General features: G+C 34.9%; 1 protein-coding gene across 1 annotated transcript in view; it reads right to left on the bottom strand.

Moving 5' to 3' along the window:
• LOC124362029 (ankyrin repeat and BTB/POZ domain-containing protein 2-like) overlaps positions 1-14,284 on the bottom strand; it is an 86,068-nt gene that overhangs the window by 17,612 nt on the left and 54,172 nt on the right. Inside the window, exons 6-15 of the mRNA XM_046816179.1 lie at positions 13,318-13,405; positions 12,642-12,871; positions 9,622-9,880; positions 8,493-8,635; positions 7,587-7,774; positions 6,145-6,371; positions 3,571-3,764; positions 2,577-2,721; positions 1,768-1,899; positions 636-789 (exon numbers count right to left, since the gene is read on the bottom strand). Of these exons, the coding sequence (XP_046672135.1) occupies positions 636-789; positions 1,768-1,899; positions 2,577-2,721; positions 3,571-3,764; positions 6,145-6,371; positions 7,587-7,774; positions 8,493-8,635; positions 9,622-9,880; positions 12,642-12,871; positions 13,318-13,405 (1,760 nt within the window). The remainder of the gene's footprint in view (positions 1-635; positions 790-1,767; positions 1,900-2,576; positions 2,722-3,570; positions 3,765-6,144; positions 6,372-7,586; positions 7,775-8,492; positions 8,636-9,621; positions 9,881-12,641; positions 12,872-13,317; positions 13,406-14,284) is intronic.

Raw genomic sequence — 14,284 nt, 5'->3', positions numbered from 1 at the left:
TGGAGTTGGACAACGGCTAGCAGGCAAGGAGTCTTGTGTTGGCAGCCAGAGGAATGAGACGAGTAAGCGCTTCTTCTCAACCCTACAGTGTCTTCTTCTGCTGTTGAGATTGGTGAACGTAAAAAATACGAACTAACATTTTTACTTTTCCTCTTAGTATAATTCCTTCTATATCTGAAAACAAATTTTACTCTGCAAGATTTTCATTTTATATTATTTACTGTCAGCAGATTAGTATAACTAAATATTATATTTAACTGGTAATGGAACCTATCAAGTTGATTTGTCCATTAACCGCATATAGTAATTTTTCATAACAAGAGCACTTTGGAAACCACTTAGTCACAAAAATGAAGATAAACGCTTTGAAGATTAAACGAGAAGACCTGGTATTTTATTTTAGTCCATTGCTTGTAGTGGTAAGCTTGGCTTCTAACTGAATTTGAACCGCTACTTAAATAAACAGTTTTATTGTGTTTGCGGCTGTAGGCAGTGGATTCACTGTCAAGAATGTTTTGACTTAACACCAACAGCTTCATTGGGATACCCTTGGATAACAAGGGCAGTTCAGAGTAAATCAGAATCAGTATTAAATATACACCAAAACATGAGTAAAAAATGACCTGTAGCGGTGTGTGTGATGGTACAGCGCTCCTCACTGAGCCGGGCTCCCCCCTCTACGTGAGCCCCGCGGTCCAATAACAGCTTGGCTATCGTTGTGTTGCCCACAAGAGCTGCGTACGTCAGGGCAGTCCAGTGCTGCGTCTCTGCCTGTACCGTTGGACACCCCTGAAATTGCATACATATATCAGTTTGAATAAAACTAGTGTCAGGTATTAAGTAAAAAATTATTTTGTGCACTGTTGATTAAATTTTGTTAAAAGCAATGTGTCTACTTTATGACTGTAAGTGGACAATCACTATACCTTGGATACTCAGTCAATATTTATCATTATGTAATAAACTTTATATCAAAATTCAATCAATATCAATTTAGGAAATGAAATATAAAATGTTTAAATTTTTTTATGGGGTTCTTTTTACGCTAGTGGTATTTTGACGAGTTTTTAGAAAAGTTATTGATAGTTTTGAATGGTTTGTACGGCTCATACATTGAAGCTGAAAATTATATTTTCTACATCAGACACAATTAAGACAAATAAAACAAAACCACCCACATTTGCATAAAATGTCTTAGATACATAACAAAGTTTATGAATTAATGAAAAAAAAAAAAAAATGAACTTAAGGGACATATATATGTGTAAAGAAATTCAAATTCAAAAAGCGATTCACTCCCTGGGTGAGTTTTGTAATCAGATTAGCTTTTCATTTTCATTTAAAGCTAGTTAAGATTTTAAGTGATATTTTTAGGTAATGATAATAATTAATTTTAACATATGTTAAGTTTATTGACATAATTCAATGTACCACGAGTGTACAATGAACAAAATTATTCTGAAGTTTAAGATATAAATTAAAATTACACAGACAGATTAATAAACTAAACTGAGAAAGGCAGGATTACTACTAGGTCATGGAAGTTTTGGACACCCCATATATGAGACATTTGTTGTCAAGAGCTTGTTAAGTTTTCACAGTAAACATTTTTAAGTACTTAGAACGTTTGCATTGCATTAAAACTAATATTTAAACATATAATGTTGTAGTGTATTATTCTACGTCTTGTTAGTGTTAAAAACAATACTATGCACGATGTTATATACCAGTGTATGAGCTTACAGTCTATTCTACGATAAGACTTACAGCAGTTCCCTGAGGCGGAGTCTCCACATCGGGATCGCAGCCAAACTCCAGCAGACAGCGAACTGTGGCCTCATCGTTGGCCAGGACTGCCAACATGAGGGGGGTCAAACCACTGTCACACAGGGTGTTCAGCTGCAACATAACACAGTTACCACACTCTTCTTACAGTGTCAAATAGGCTGATATCTACATTTAAATTACATGTAAAGAATTAGAATGCTTAAAATTTAACGAGAATAACAATAACATGTGTAACTCTAAAAATAAATAACAACAATACGTAAGTATAAAGAACTAACAAGGAATAACAACAATAAACTAAGGCATAAAAATCTGAATGTGAAATAAAGAAGCCATCTTGAACGAATGTACAAATAAATCAAGAAACAAAAGAATAACAACTAAATTTAGTATTCAAAACACATCTATTTACTATAGAAAACCAAAAAGAACCAAGAGAGAAACAATGTTGCATTTTCAAAACTCACTTGTGTGTAGTCTTTTAAGTTCACCATCTAGCAAAAAAAAACCTCAAGATACAAAACAATACATTGTCTAACAATCAAATGTTCCAAAACAATTGGAAAAACCAGCAAAATTTCCAATATTCTTATATTTTTTAGCATTATTAATTTTTAACGTGTTTTAATTAAATATATGTAATTATTTTAGATATTACAAGGTTTGATACAATTATAACAAAAATTCATGGAGTCCCTATTACGGTTTATTTTTTCAGAAAAAAAAAAAAAAAACTATTAAGTTTCGAAGATTGGACATATTAGAGCATAACCACTGATGAGTAGTACCTTGGTGGAGGGCAGCAGCTGCAAGGCATGAGGAATAATGTCCCGAGAACCTGAGCTCAACATGCGGAAAGCAACAGACAGCTTGAGTCTGCGGACTGAGTCAGCCTCTTCACCCTGCCTTCGACTGCTTACACTCTCATCACATCTGTAAAACAATAGTCATACTTAACATAATTTAAAACAGCACATCTTACAAAAATTTAGATTACTTCAAACACATGCAATGAAGCTAAAGAATAATTGTCTGGAGATGATCCATACACAGTGTTTTTTCAAACTTGATAAGATAATACTATTGCTCAACTTGTTTTGTGCTTCTTTTGTTTTCTTATGAAAAGAAGTTGAAAAATTACACTTAGTCCTAAGAGGATCTTTGCCCTGCTTCCTGAGTGACAGAATATTCTAAATGGATAAGGATCGCCTCATGTCGAGATCCAACAGGAGGATTTTTAGCATTAATCTCAGTCATGTCTCCTTTAAAGAAGAGGAGGCCAGATCTGCACCGACCTCTCCAGTTACCATGGGCAAGGGGTGGCATGCTCTCATGTCTAGGGTAGCAATTACCTTTAACACTTATGGAGCCCCACTAACTCCAAAAGTCATCCCCACAGTAGACTAGACCTATCGTGTGTGTACTCTTGCACCCCAGAATCTCGACATTTGCGGTTAGTGATGTGCCACTCCTGGACATCCATAAGGTTACCCAGATTTAAGTGACAAATCGGTTTATGCTGTATCTAGTGTAGGATCAACTGAAACGTATAAACCAGCCAGAAGTGAACTCTCCTGGCATTTTATATGGTTGCTGATTTGCTCAAAGCCAAGGGAGGGGGGAAATAGTTTATTTAAATTAAAAGATTTAAATTGATAAAGTAATAGATAAGAAGAAAACTGAATCCAGCTATTCCGCACGGGTTTGGTAGACTGCTTTGCAAAACACTTTGAAAATCACAATGCCATTGATTTTAAGGGGGATATTAGAAGAGAACATTACCCCGGCTGTCTGATGGGACAATCAACACCAGGCAACAGAAGCCGTGCTGCCTGCATCACATCGTCCTGGTCGATGACAGTGGCGTGGCGGTACTCAGTGTGCGCGGTGGTTGTGCGTATCCATTCTACCAATGGCGGCAGCACAACGTATGCTCTCTCGTACACCAGCTCTTGTACAGGGCCTGAGTGCTCCAGCTACAACAATATACAGCCCAATTACACTCTTACCTTATAGTTTTCAAATGTTTCCAATAGAAATTTCAATGATTTTTATTCTACCATCCACATCACACCGTACTTGTAAATACACTAGTATTCCAGTATTTAAATATCTGTAACTTCATATTAATGGCATGACAGTAACTATAAAGAAATAAACTCCAGAGACACCAAAATTATTGCCATAAGATAATTGATCATTAAATTTAATCATTCATCTCATAGTGCAGCCATGTTATGATTTGGAATTTATGTGATTTAAGAATAGTGAAAAAAAATAGGATTTTCTGCACATTTGCCATTGTTTAGTGATAATAAAATCAGTAACACTATGTTTCAAGATCTGCAATCTCATCTCTTTCTCAGGTGAATAACTAACCTAACAAATATCTACAATCTAGATTAAAATAAACAAATCATACTAGAGTGTTGTGACACACACGAGTCAGGAATTATAACAACCATGTTGTGTGTTAACTCCAGGCAGACTAGGTAACTCTAAAACATGCACTTCTGAATAACGAAACATTGAACTACAGAATACAGGTCACAATAGGTCTGCACTCACTGACCTACCACTTACGAGTAGTACTGACCAGAAGGCCAATAGTAAATGTCCGAAAAAAATCCTGTTTCCTTTGCAATCCTTCCATTGTCAGAAAGAAACTTCAAACAAATAATTTAAGAATAATTCAAATATCAATGTATTGTGTTTAACTCTCAGAAATGTTTACACAATTTGTTCATCAATTCTAAATTTATTAATAGCAACATAGGCACAAGAAATCACATTAGATCATCTCTACTATAAATCTCCTATCACAGGAAACAGAAAAAAATGAATGGTTATCTGAATGACTTTAGAAATGTCTTAATAAATAGAATACAAATTTATTCTTTTGCATGATATTATTTTCAGTTGCATGTTTTAGGTGCATTTTCAAGGAGATTTCACAATAAGAGTAAATTGTAGTCTAAGTTATTCATATCATAAATAACGTTAGCATGAAATCATAAATTCATACATACAAGACATCCAAATTTAAATTGTGTATGTAAATGCAAAATTAAAACTATGAATAGTAACCTCTCAAGAATATCTCAATATTATATAGGATAAGCATTACAACGAAATATAAAAAAATGTGAATAATAGTCATAGTCATATTTCTTTATTAACATATTCTTCAAGAACAGTAAGAGTGTCACAATGTCAATAAATAACCCTTATAGCAGAGCAGACAAATTAATTTAGCTTAGTAGACCAAATGCACATTGCGATTATTCTATGGGAGAGAGTAAATGTAAATATAACACAAATTTAATTTCACACTTGAAATCAATAAAGACAGTATTTCGTTTAAACTCTTTTGATGTTGGGAAGGTTTGAAAGGATAATACGATTGTTTACATTTGTCATTGTCGTTAAATGTTACAAAAAAGTATAACATTATGTTTCATTAAAACATTAAAAAGAACTGCCACTAAAAGTTAAAATAATTAAGTTCATCAATTATCACAATCATTTTAATGAAATCCAGTGTTATATGTTTTGTAAAATGTAAAAATGGCATATTTTTGAAATCCTATTATCCTTTCAAAGATAGTTTAACAAGCAACATCAAAAAGATGTGAGGTCTGATTTGTACAAGTTATTTTCACTTAGTAGTAGAATATCTTATTGTTCAGTTAGGACAAGAGGCAGAGGATACCACCAAAATTAATCAAAACCAATTCATTCAAACATAGACCTTGTGCTGCTTTAGGAATGACAAGATATTTAGGATGGGTAAGGTTGGGAGTTGGGATCTCCTCCTATCGGAAACAGTGTATGACAGCCACCTTGAGGAGGAGTAGTGGGCACTATACCAGTCATGCTACCATGGAAGAAGGGGAGGCTAGCTCTGCTCCAGTCTCTTCCAGTACAAACAGGTAAGGACCGTTAACCGGAGAGGGGAGGGGGAGGTTCATTGAACTCTCTCATGTTTAGGGTTGCAAAAACCCTCTGAAGTAAACTAGACCTATTGATAAACTATTTACCACAGTATCTCGACATTAGCAGCAAATTATGTACCAAGCCTGAACGTTCACTGCCTTGACCAGATGTAAATGACACATCAGATTTTACTGTGCCCAGTGCAATTTCTACTGACATGTATAAACCAGCAAGAAGTGAACCCTTCTACGGTTAGCAGCATTTCTTAGAACCTGGCACCAATTTTCTACTATATTGGATTATTATTCTGTGACTAACACTAGTTTACAATGAATCAGATTTATCATAAACTCTAAAAATAAATATTGCAATAAGCAAGATTAATAAAATTGAATTTTAAATAAAAGTAATCAGACGTACCTGTGAGCAGCGCATGAAATAGAAGAGAGCCTGGACCGCCTGGTTGGACCAAACCATATTGCGGGTGTTGAGGGGGAGGGAACTAGTACGGCTGATGAGCTCACTTAACTCGGTGACGGAGCCTACGCAGGTCGTCAGCAGGGACTGGTCCGAAGTCTGGCAGCTCTGCACCGTGGAGTCGGTCATCACACTGCTTACTGACGCCCACCGTGGCAATGCCAGAGTACCTTCGGACAACACACACTGTTGATAGCAATACCACCACTTCTTTACAAACTTCCAAGATAATGCACAACAGTTGTTGCAGAGAAACAGATGTGAATGTTATAAGTAAAACAAAATGTAGATTATCTAACAAGAAGATAAGGGTGGTCGGAGATTCTCAAAAGAGAATTGGTGGAAGTGAAGTGAAGAGATAAGAAAACTATTAGGAAATTAATGAGATGACAAGACAACATACACAAATAAAAGTAATCACCATAAGAATTGTTTAACAGTATCAATGGCAGTTATTTCACTTTTAAATGGCAGGCTGTTTTGGGTGCCACATGATCTTGGGATTAAAAAAAATCATTATATATAGCCTACTATATCAGTTATGATGTGTTTTACTGTAAAATAATCAGTACAACCTTTTACTTATATTACACAAATTTTTCAAAACTTTTACACAAAATGAAAGTGACCCACAGACCAAAGAAAGAAATAGATGGGGGTTTCTTGTATAAGGGCCATTACAAAAGTTGAAGCCAAACCACACCCCTTTATTCATGAAACCATAGAACTAATGTCCAAAACTGGTGCTCAGTTTTAATTCACATGTTTCATTAACGCTGTCATAAAGCATAGATACAGTTTTGATAAAATTCTGACATTTCGTACTCTTGTACAAAAGTATATTGTAGTGGAGAAAGGTATTTTTGGAAGTCTAGTATGGTCTTTATTTTTATTAGAATAAATATAAAATATTTGTAACAAAACCTTCTTAAACACGTTGATTGTGGCAGATGCATTACAACGCAGAAGAACACAGTGAAAAGTTATTATTACTAAGTAATGGCATGTAATGAAAATGTTAACTATGAAACATCAAAAAGTCCTTCTGTGAGAAATTTTTGGTTTATTTGGTCAGACAAGCTTTGCTAGCAGGATAGTTGTTGGAGAATACTCGAATAACTGCATAGTTTGGCTACAAACAAGGTGAAAATTGGGATGTGTGAGTTCTGTAATAGACATGGAAATTATTATTCACTGTCTTATAATATTAAACCTTTTTTCGTGTATGGAACAACAGAACAGATACCTATTGTTGTGAGATAAAGAACTAGGATACTAAAATTTACTTTCAAAATTTCAGTTCTGTTGGAAACAGCAATGTTTAAAGGGAAATTAGAACATTTCTGAGCACATGCATATTGGATCTGTGTTAACTGATGACATACCAGCAGCAGTACGGCCTGTGTTGAGATGGGCGTAAGGCTGCAGCAGCCCCCACAAGTCCCCGTTATTGGCTATGGAATGTTCAAACATGCTTGCAGTCAGCACGGTGTCTGGCTTCGACGGTAGACACTGCAGGATGATCTCCTCAAGTAAGTTCTCCAGACCTGCCGCTAGGTAGACAGCTGCATACCTAAAGTCATTCAATAGTGTTTTTTTGTATAATTTAAATTAAGAGAGGATTAATTCTAAAAAGTCGTTAATTACAATTACGTTAATCAAAACTGTGACAGTAAAACTACATGTACATTCTCTTTCATGTGAGGAGTTAAAACCACATACTTTAATTCATTTTCTGATTTTCTCTTTTAAAGAATATGGATTCACAAATGTATCTTCTAGTCCTGAAACACACAATGTTAAGGGCCTTTCCTGTGGTTGTTAGTTCAATATTGAACAAATTGAGGACTCACTAGGAAGCCAGGAACAGCATCCTTTATTTAGTTTTGTAAGCTGACCCAGTTCTGGCATCCAAGCTTTATGTTTGTTTAAACAACATTGCATGGAGAAAGACTATACAATACTGCTACATAATAATTTTTAATAATGTATATTTAAACTGACCATAAAAGCCTAGGTGGGTGCAAGATGGCATATTGTTCTCATATACCATTGTAACTCACACTCAATAATAGGCCTTTATGTTCTGTATTTATTCTAACCCATGCTGGGTAATTGAGTTTCAATAACAATAAATCAAACAATGGTTTCTTTAGTACACATTTGTATTCAGGGTTGTCTAGTTTTGCTTTAAGAACAAGAAAGTAACTTGAGAACAGCTAAATCCTAAGAATTTTGAGCCATTTCGGTCATAAGTTCCTTATTATAAATGGTAAGAATGCATCACTTACTCATGGACAAACTTCCCGAGCCTGACGTCCACCATCCAGCGGTGAAAGCGGCCTACGGAAAGTTGCAGCCCGGCACGTGATGACTTGCTCTGACGCAGCTGATCTCCTGACACAGCAAACATGGCCGCCGACCTCAGACATGCCTATTATAAAACATATCACATCAGTTACTACCTAATGCTGATTACAACGTGTGATTCCACCAAAAGTTTAAAAGTTTAAACTAAATACGATTACTTTACATAAATATCACAGAATACACTAATACCTAAATATCGATCCTGATGGTCCAGTTGTTTTAAATAGTACATCTGAATCAGGGTATGAGCAGCAGGTGTTTGTCACAAAATTCTCATTAATTTCAGTGTTATTTACCATAGTTTCAGGGTTATTCCAAAAAAAATTTTAAAAGCTGGCAAACATAAATGCTTTACAGAAAATCTTGTAGGCATTTTACACATGGTGAAACAACAGCACAAAGTTTACTACTAATAATTTTTCCTATCAAGTTAAGAATTAATTTTTAAATAGTTCTTGATTAGGAGCATTTATATTTAGTAATAGTCATTTATTTTTATATCAACATTTGATACAATTACATGAGTAATAGCAAACAGGTGCATCATCAAAATATTAAGTAGATGGGGTTTATTAACCTTTGGATGCTAACGTTCGATTCATCGGACCGATGTCAGGCTAAAACCATCAATGTCTAATTTGAAAAGCCTAATACCAAGAGTCCATCACCGAATTATTCTGTAATGGAAAACATAGTTCTATTCCTTTCACAAATCTTCCTCAGTCTTAAGTAAGAATAATAAATTTAATAATTTATTAGTAAAAGAAAAAACATGTCCGAGAGGGCAAGTAAAAGACTGACACATAACAAAAATTTTGTCAACAATGAATTTTAAGTTTGTAATTCTTTATCCTGGTTTTGTTCTGTACTGAACATCGAAAGGCATAAGAAAGAATTGTATTAAAGTTGAATAAATATGGATGCCTCATTACAAAGTAGTTTTCATAAAATGTTGTCTTTAAAATTTTTTCCCTTCAATCTTTTCTTTCACTTTCCTTTAAAAAGACTGAATGCCCAGCAATCAGCCAACAAACGAGGCTTGTTACTGACCTTGATACAGGAGTCGGTGAGCACAGGACACAGTATGATCCGCAGTGCTGAGGCAACCTGCTGTTTACCACACATTCCCACACACTTGCTGAGTCGTTGTGCTTCTCGTGCTATCCTGACCAGCGCGCGTTGCAGCAGGTACGATAGGCGTGGGATTGTTTCCATGGCGACCCGCTCCATTGATTCCTTTACCCTGCCATTTTGTATCACCTTCAACACATCGTGGTTTGACCAGGGCAGATGCTGTAGTTCCACCAACCTGAGTTTAGAAATTGTAATTAGTTCAAGCGTTAACTCAGTTCTCATTCTGATTCTCACATTTTCATTCCTGATTAAATTTGATCAGGCTGAAACAATTTTTTGTTAAAAATAATGATGTAACTAATTATAATAATAGTTTTAGAGATTGAAACATTTCTATAGTAGGTTCCATTTCCTTAATCATGAAAAACACAAATGAAATGCTTTACCTAACCCTTATAACGTCAGTATATCTTTTCACGACTTCCAGCAAACGGCACAATATTAAAAAAAAAAAAAATTTAAATGTGTAAAGTTCATTTTTATTTTTACTTTCTATAATTATGGTAAGTATAAAAAGTAAAAATTTTAAAATTATCTTGTACGTACATATATTTATGGGACATTAAATTGTAGATATAAATAAAGTCAAAATAAAAGGCACACAAAATTTTATTAGCTAAACTATAAACATTACCAGACAATTATATAAATTACACTTGTGATAAATATAAAAAAGAAATGCATGATTGTAAATATACAACTAACCTAATAGTGTTCTTTTATATAAACAGAAAACACGACGAAGGAAACCGACTCAGCGATGGTTAGACACGCACTACCTGAAGCCAAACTGCAAACAAAAGCGCGCGCGCTGTACGGCGTCTGTGCCGTGTGGCGGGGAGAGTGTCTAGACACCGCGTCTATTGTTTCAAACAATGTAACGCGACAGCTATATTTTGACGCTTGACATAGGTCAATAACCCACACACATGGTTGACGCATACCGTTAGTGACATTGATCGGATTTAAAAGGGACTTAAATTTGCTATAGACGCAGTTTTGTGTCGATGTGTACCGTACCGCGTCTTTGCCGTTTGGAGATAGTTTGTCTATGCGCCATATGGCGTCTGTGACGTTATAAGGGAGATTACTTAACCAGGCACTGCACCTAACACTGGAAAATTATGTAAAATATTACTAATTAAAATTACTATATTTTTCTTGCCCCTTTGGCCATTCCATGTTGAAGAATCTGTGAGCATGTTTACATGCAGGAAAAGTAAATTTCGTATGGTGTGGCTTATTTGAAGGGAAGGGAGTATGGTCTTGCACACCTCGTTAATGCCAATCTACCACGTGAGTAACAGCATCGTCTGTTTTGATAGCTGCTGTCTATCATTTATTTTAATATTGTGATTAGTTGTGAATAGTTAATATTTTTATTTTAACTACTTGAAATTTGTAGCGAATATTTTAAATGAACAATGAGGGAAACATTTTGGGTTGGTTGGAAGAAGAGGACGACTTGCTGCATGATGACGTGTCAGATTTAGATGCATCAACTGAAATAGATGACCACGACAGCAATTCCGAGCAATCAGACTTTGAGGATGAACCTAATGCAGTTTCTGTAAGGGCTGGTCCTTGTGAAGATAGAGTTACAAACTGTAAGTAGGCCTTATCTACCAGTTGTTTCTCACTTGCAACCGTACTATGTAGGAAAAGATTAAATCACAAACTAGAATGTACATGAACCTCACAGTTCAAGAACACACAGGCAAAATATAATTACAAGACTGCCTGTAGGAAAGGCTACAGCACGTCCTGCTCAAACAGTTTATAACACTCGGAGACTGTTTTTTCCTGACACATTAATCGATGATATAGTTACAAATTAACAGTTGTTAGTTAAGAGCCACATTATATACACAAAGGAAAAATGGACTGCCTTCAAAAAGATTTTTGTACATTACAAGCATTGTTTGGTCTTTTTTACTTGGCCAGTATCAAGAAAGATAACCATTTAAATATAGCATTTACATTATTGCAAGTTCAAAAAGCATTTCGAAACACTCATTCAGACCATCAGATTCAACAAGAAAAGCACAAGATGTATCTGATCAGCTAAGGATAACTTTGCACCAATACGGAATGTGTTTGAGGAGTTAGTAAAAAAAATGTCGACACTTACTATTTTGTTCAGTTTACAACTCTAGCCGAAATGTTGGAGGCAATTAGGGGCAAATGCCAATTTAGGCAATACATTGCCAACTAACACCCGCACAATAGGGGATAAAGATATAAGCACTGGTCTTACAGTGCTAGGAACTATTCGTAAAAATAAGCGTGTTACCTTTAGAACTTACTAGCAACTTACATAATGTCCAGTAAGTATTACTATATTTGCCTCCTCCAAAGCCCAAACAACTACAAGCTAGACTCATATTTTCAAAACAGAAATTTCAAAAAAAAAAAAACATTTTCATTGGATCAACCATGATTGTCAATAATTTGAAACCAGAACTAATCACATTTTACAACCTTACAACAAAAATTCTAATGTCAAGACAAAATTATTTGACCGAGTTGGCTAGAGCACATCTCTGACGAATTTGTCAGTTTCACTCGTCAGTTAAACAGGACCAAAAACTCAATGTATACACTGCCTATCATAAAAAACAGGTTTACACAGAATAGGTGTAGTGTTGCAATCATGCAGTTTGCAAAGAACATATTGCTTCTACAAAGCTGACTTGCTTCCAGTGTGCCGCTGCTGAAAATCCTTAAGATACACAGTATATTTTTAAGATCAGCTTAGTGGCAATTTGAGACTGTACATGTTTATGTAAATGTAAATGTTAATACACTTGAAATTTCACTAAAAAATTACTTATCTAATCTAGTTTTGGCTCTTGAATAAGTATTAAATCTTAAGTAAAAATGTGATTATTATTGAACAACTTTGAGTCAATATTAAAAACCTGACAGGTGCTGACCTGTTGTGAGAATCAACCCAGACGAATTCGTCAGCGCTGGTCACATTAGTGTTGATGGTCTCGAGGCTGGAGTGTCGCATGAGTCTGCGCACAGCTGGTTCGCTACTCTCGCTCCCACTCAGGCTGCTGTACGTGCTGGTGCTGTAACCCGTGTTGCTGGTGTGGGAACGCATCGTCAGCTGTTGGATGGCCAGCTTGATATCTTCTATACCCGATCCACATGGTACAAGCTGCAAACAATGAAACTTAACTTGTAAGCTCACCTACAGGTTTATCTCTTTATTGCTAATAAGGCTTCAGACAAGGAGAATTAGGTTAGGAAAGTTAAGGTTTTTTTTACGAAGTCCTAACCTATAAAGGTGCAAAATCAAAGAGTAAGAACATTTGAAGGGGTACCACCTTTACATGATACTTATGAATTTGCCTTATCAGGTTTTTATCATTACCAAATACATTATTGTGACAAAAAAACCCACTTTACTTTTCCGTAAATGTTTTGATTTTACTTCTAAGGAACTGTTTCAGTCAATGCCACATGAAGAGAACACAAAAGTCATACACAGTATTATTTTACAGAACTATAATAAATAATGATTTGTTGACATATATTCTATATAAGTATCTAAATAAAGTATACTTCAAACATTGAAAATGCCTTTAATTATAAACTCTTGACCTTGGCTGGAGTGGCACGATGTCTGCTGCGACTTTGCATGTTCTTACGCGTCGGTCGACTCTGACTGGGCATCACACTGGCTGACAGTCTGCAAATCATAACAACATTTATTTAGTGGCCACTACTAATAATATACAGAATTAATGGTGAATATTAGTGCAGTTTATAACATTCTAATATTCTGTTTCGTACACAATCATATTATTTTATAACTAATCAAAATATATATTGACATATGGTACTATCGTAACTGAAATTACACTATTGCGGAGTCTGGGTATAAATGATTCAAGGCTACAAAAAAATTGGTTATATCAGAAAAATTCATAAAACAGGGTTTTCTATCAAATTTCACTCAATGTAAAATAGTTTTGCTACAAAGCGATTCTTAAAGCTGAACGAGAATCTTTATGTAACAAATATTTCAGAGCTTAACCTCTATTTTACAAATGATTTTAAATTACTCAATTATCTTTATTCTTAATGATATTGGCTAATGTGGATAAAATAATGTCTAATTCATCTGCAATATTTAATTTCTTTTCCTTCAGATTGCCCTAACAACATCTTACACGCTATAAATTCCTTTGTAAGGAACTTACTCCAAGCTTTTGTTTTTTTCTCTCCAAGGAATTAGAACAATATATGACATTAACATAATTGAGCAATATTGTTGTCAGCATAGGGGACAACACTGATTTATGAGTAACTGTTGGTTGGAAGAAAATGAGCAGGAAAATGGGTTATTGATTTCATGTAGAGGTATGCTTCCGAGTCATTGTGATATGTACAATTTTTTAACACTGGTTACAAAGGGTTGGAAATATGGGAAATGTGTTACTTGGAAGTACTTGGAAGTATATAGGGGTTTGTATATTAGATATATGTAATCCAAGAGTTTTTATATTCCCACATTAAGCCATAAACAAACATATTATAACGTGTTAAAAATGAAAATAATTTTAAC

The sequence above is a fragment of the Homalodisca vitripennis genome, chromosome 5 (genome assembly GCF_021130785.1).
Source record: "Homalodisca vitripennis isolate AUS2020 chromosome 5, UT_GWSS_2.1, whole genome shotgun sequence".
Taxonomy (NCBI): domain Eukaryota; kingdom Metazoa; phylum Arthropoda; class Insecta; order Hemiptera; family Cicadellidae; genus Homalodisca; species Homalodisca vitripennis.
Note: the sequence above shows the minus strand (reverse complement) of the source record. Positions and strands in the feature narration are given on the sequence as shown.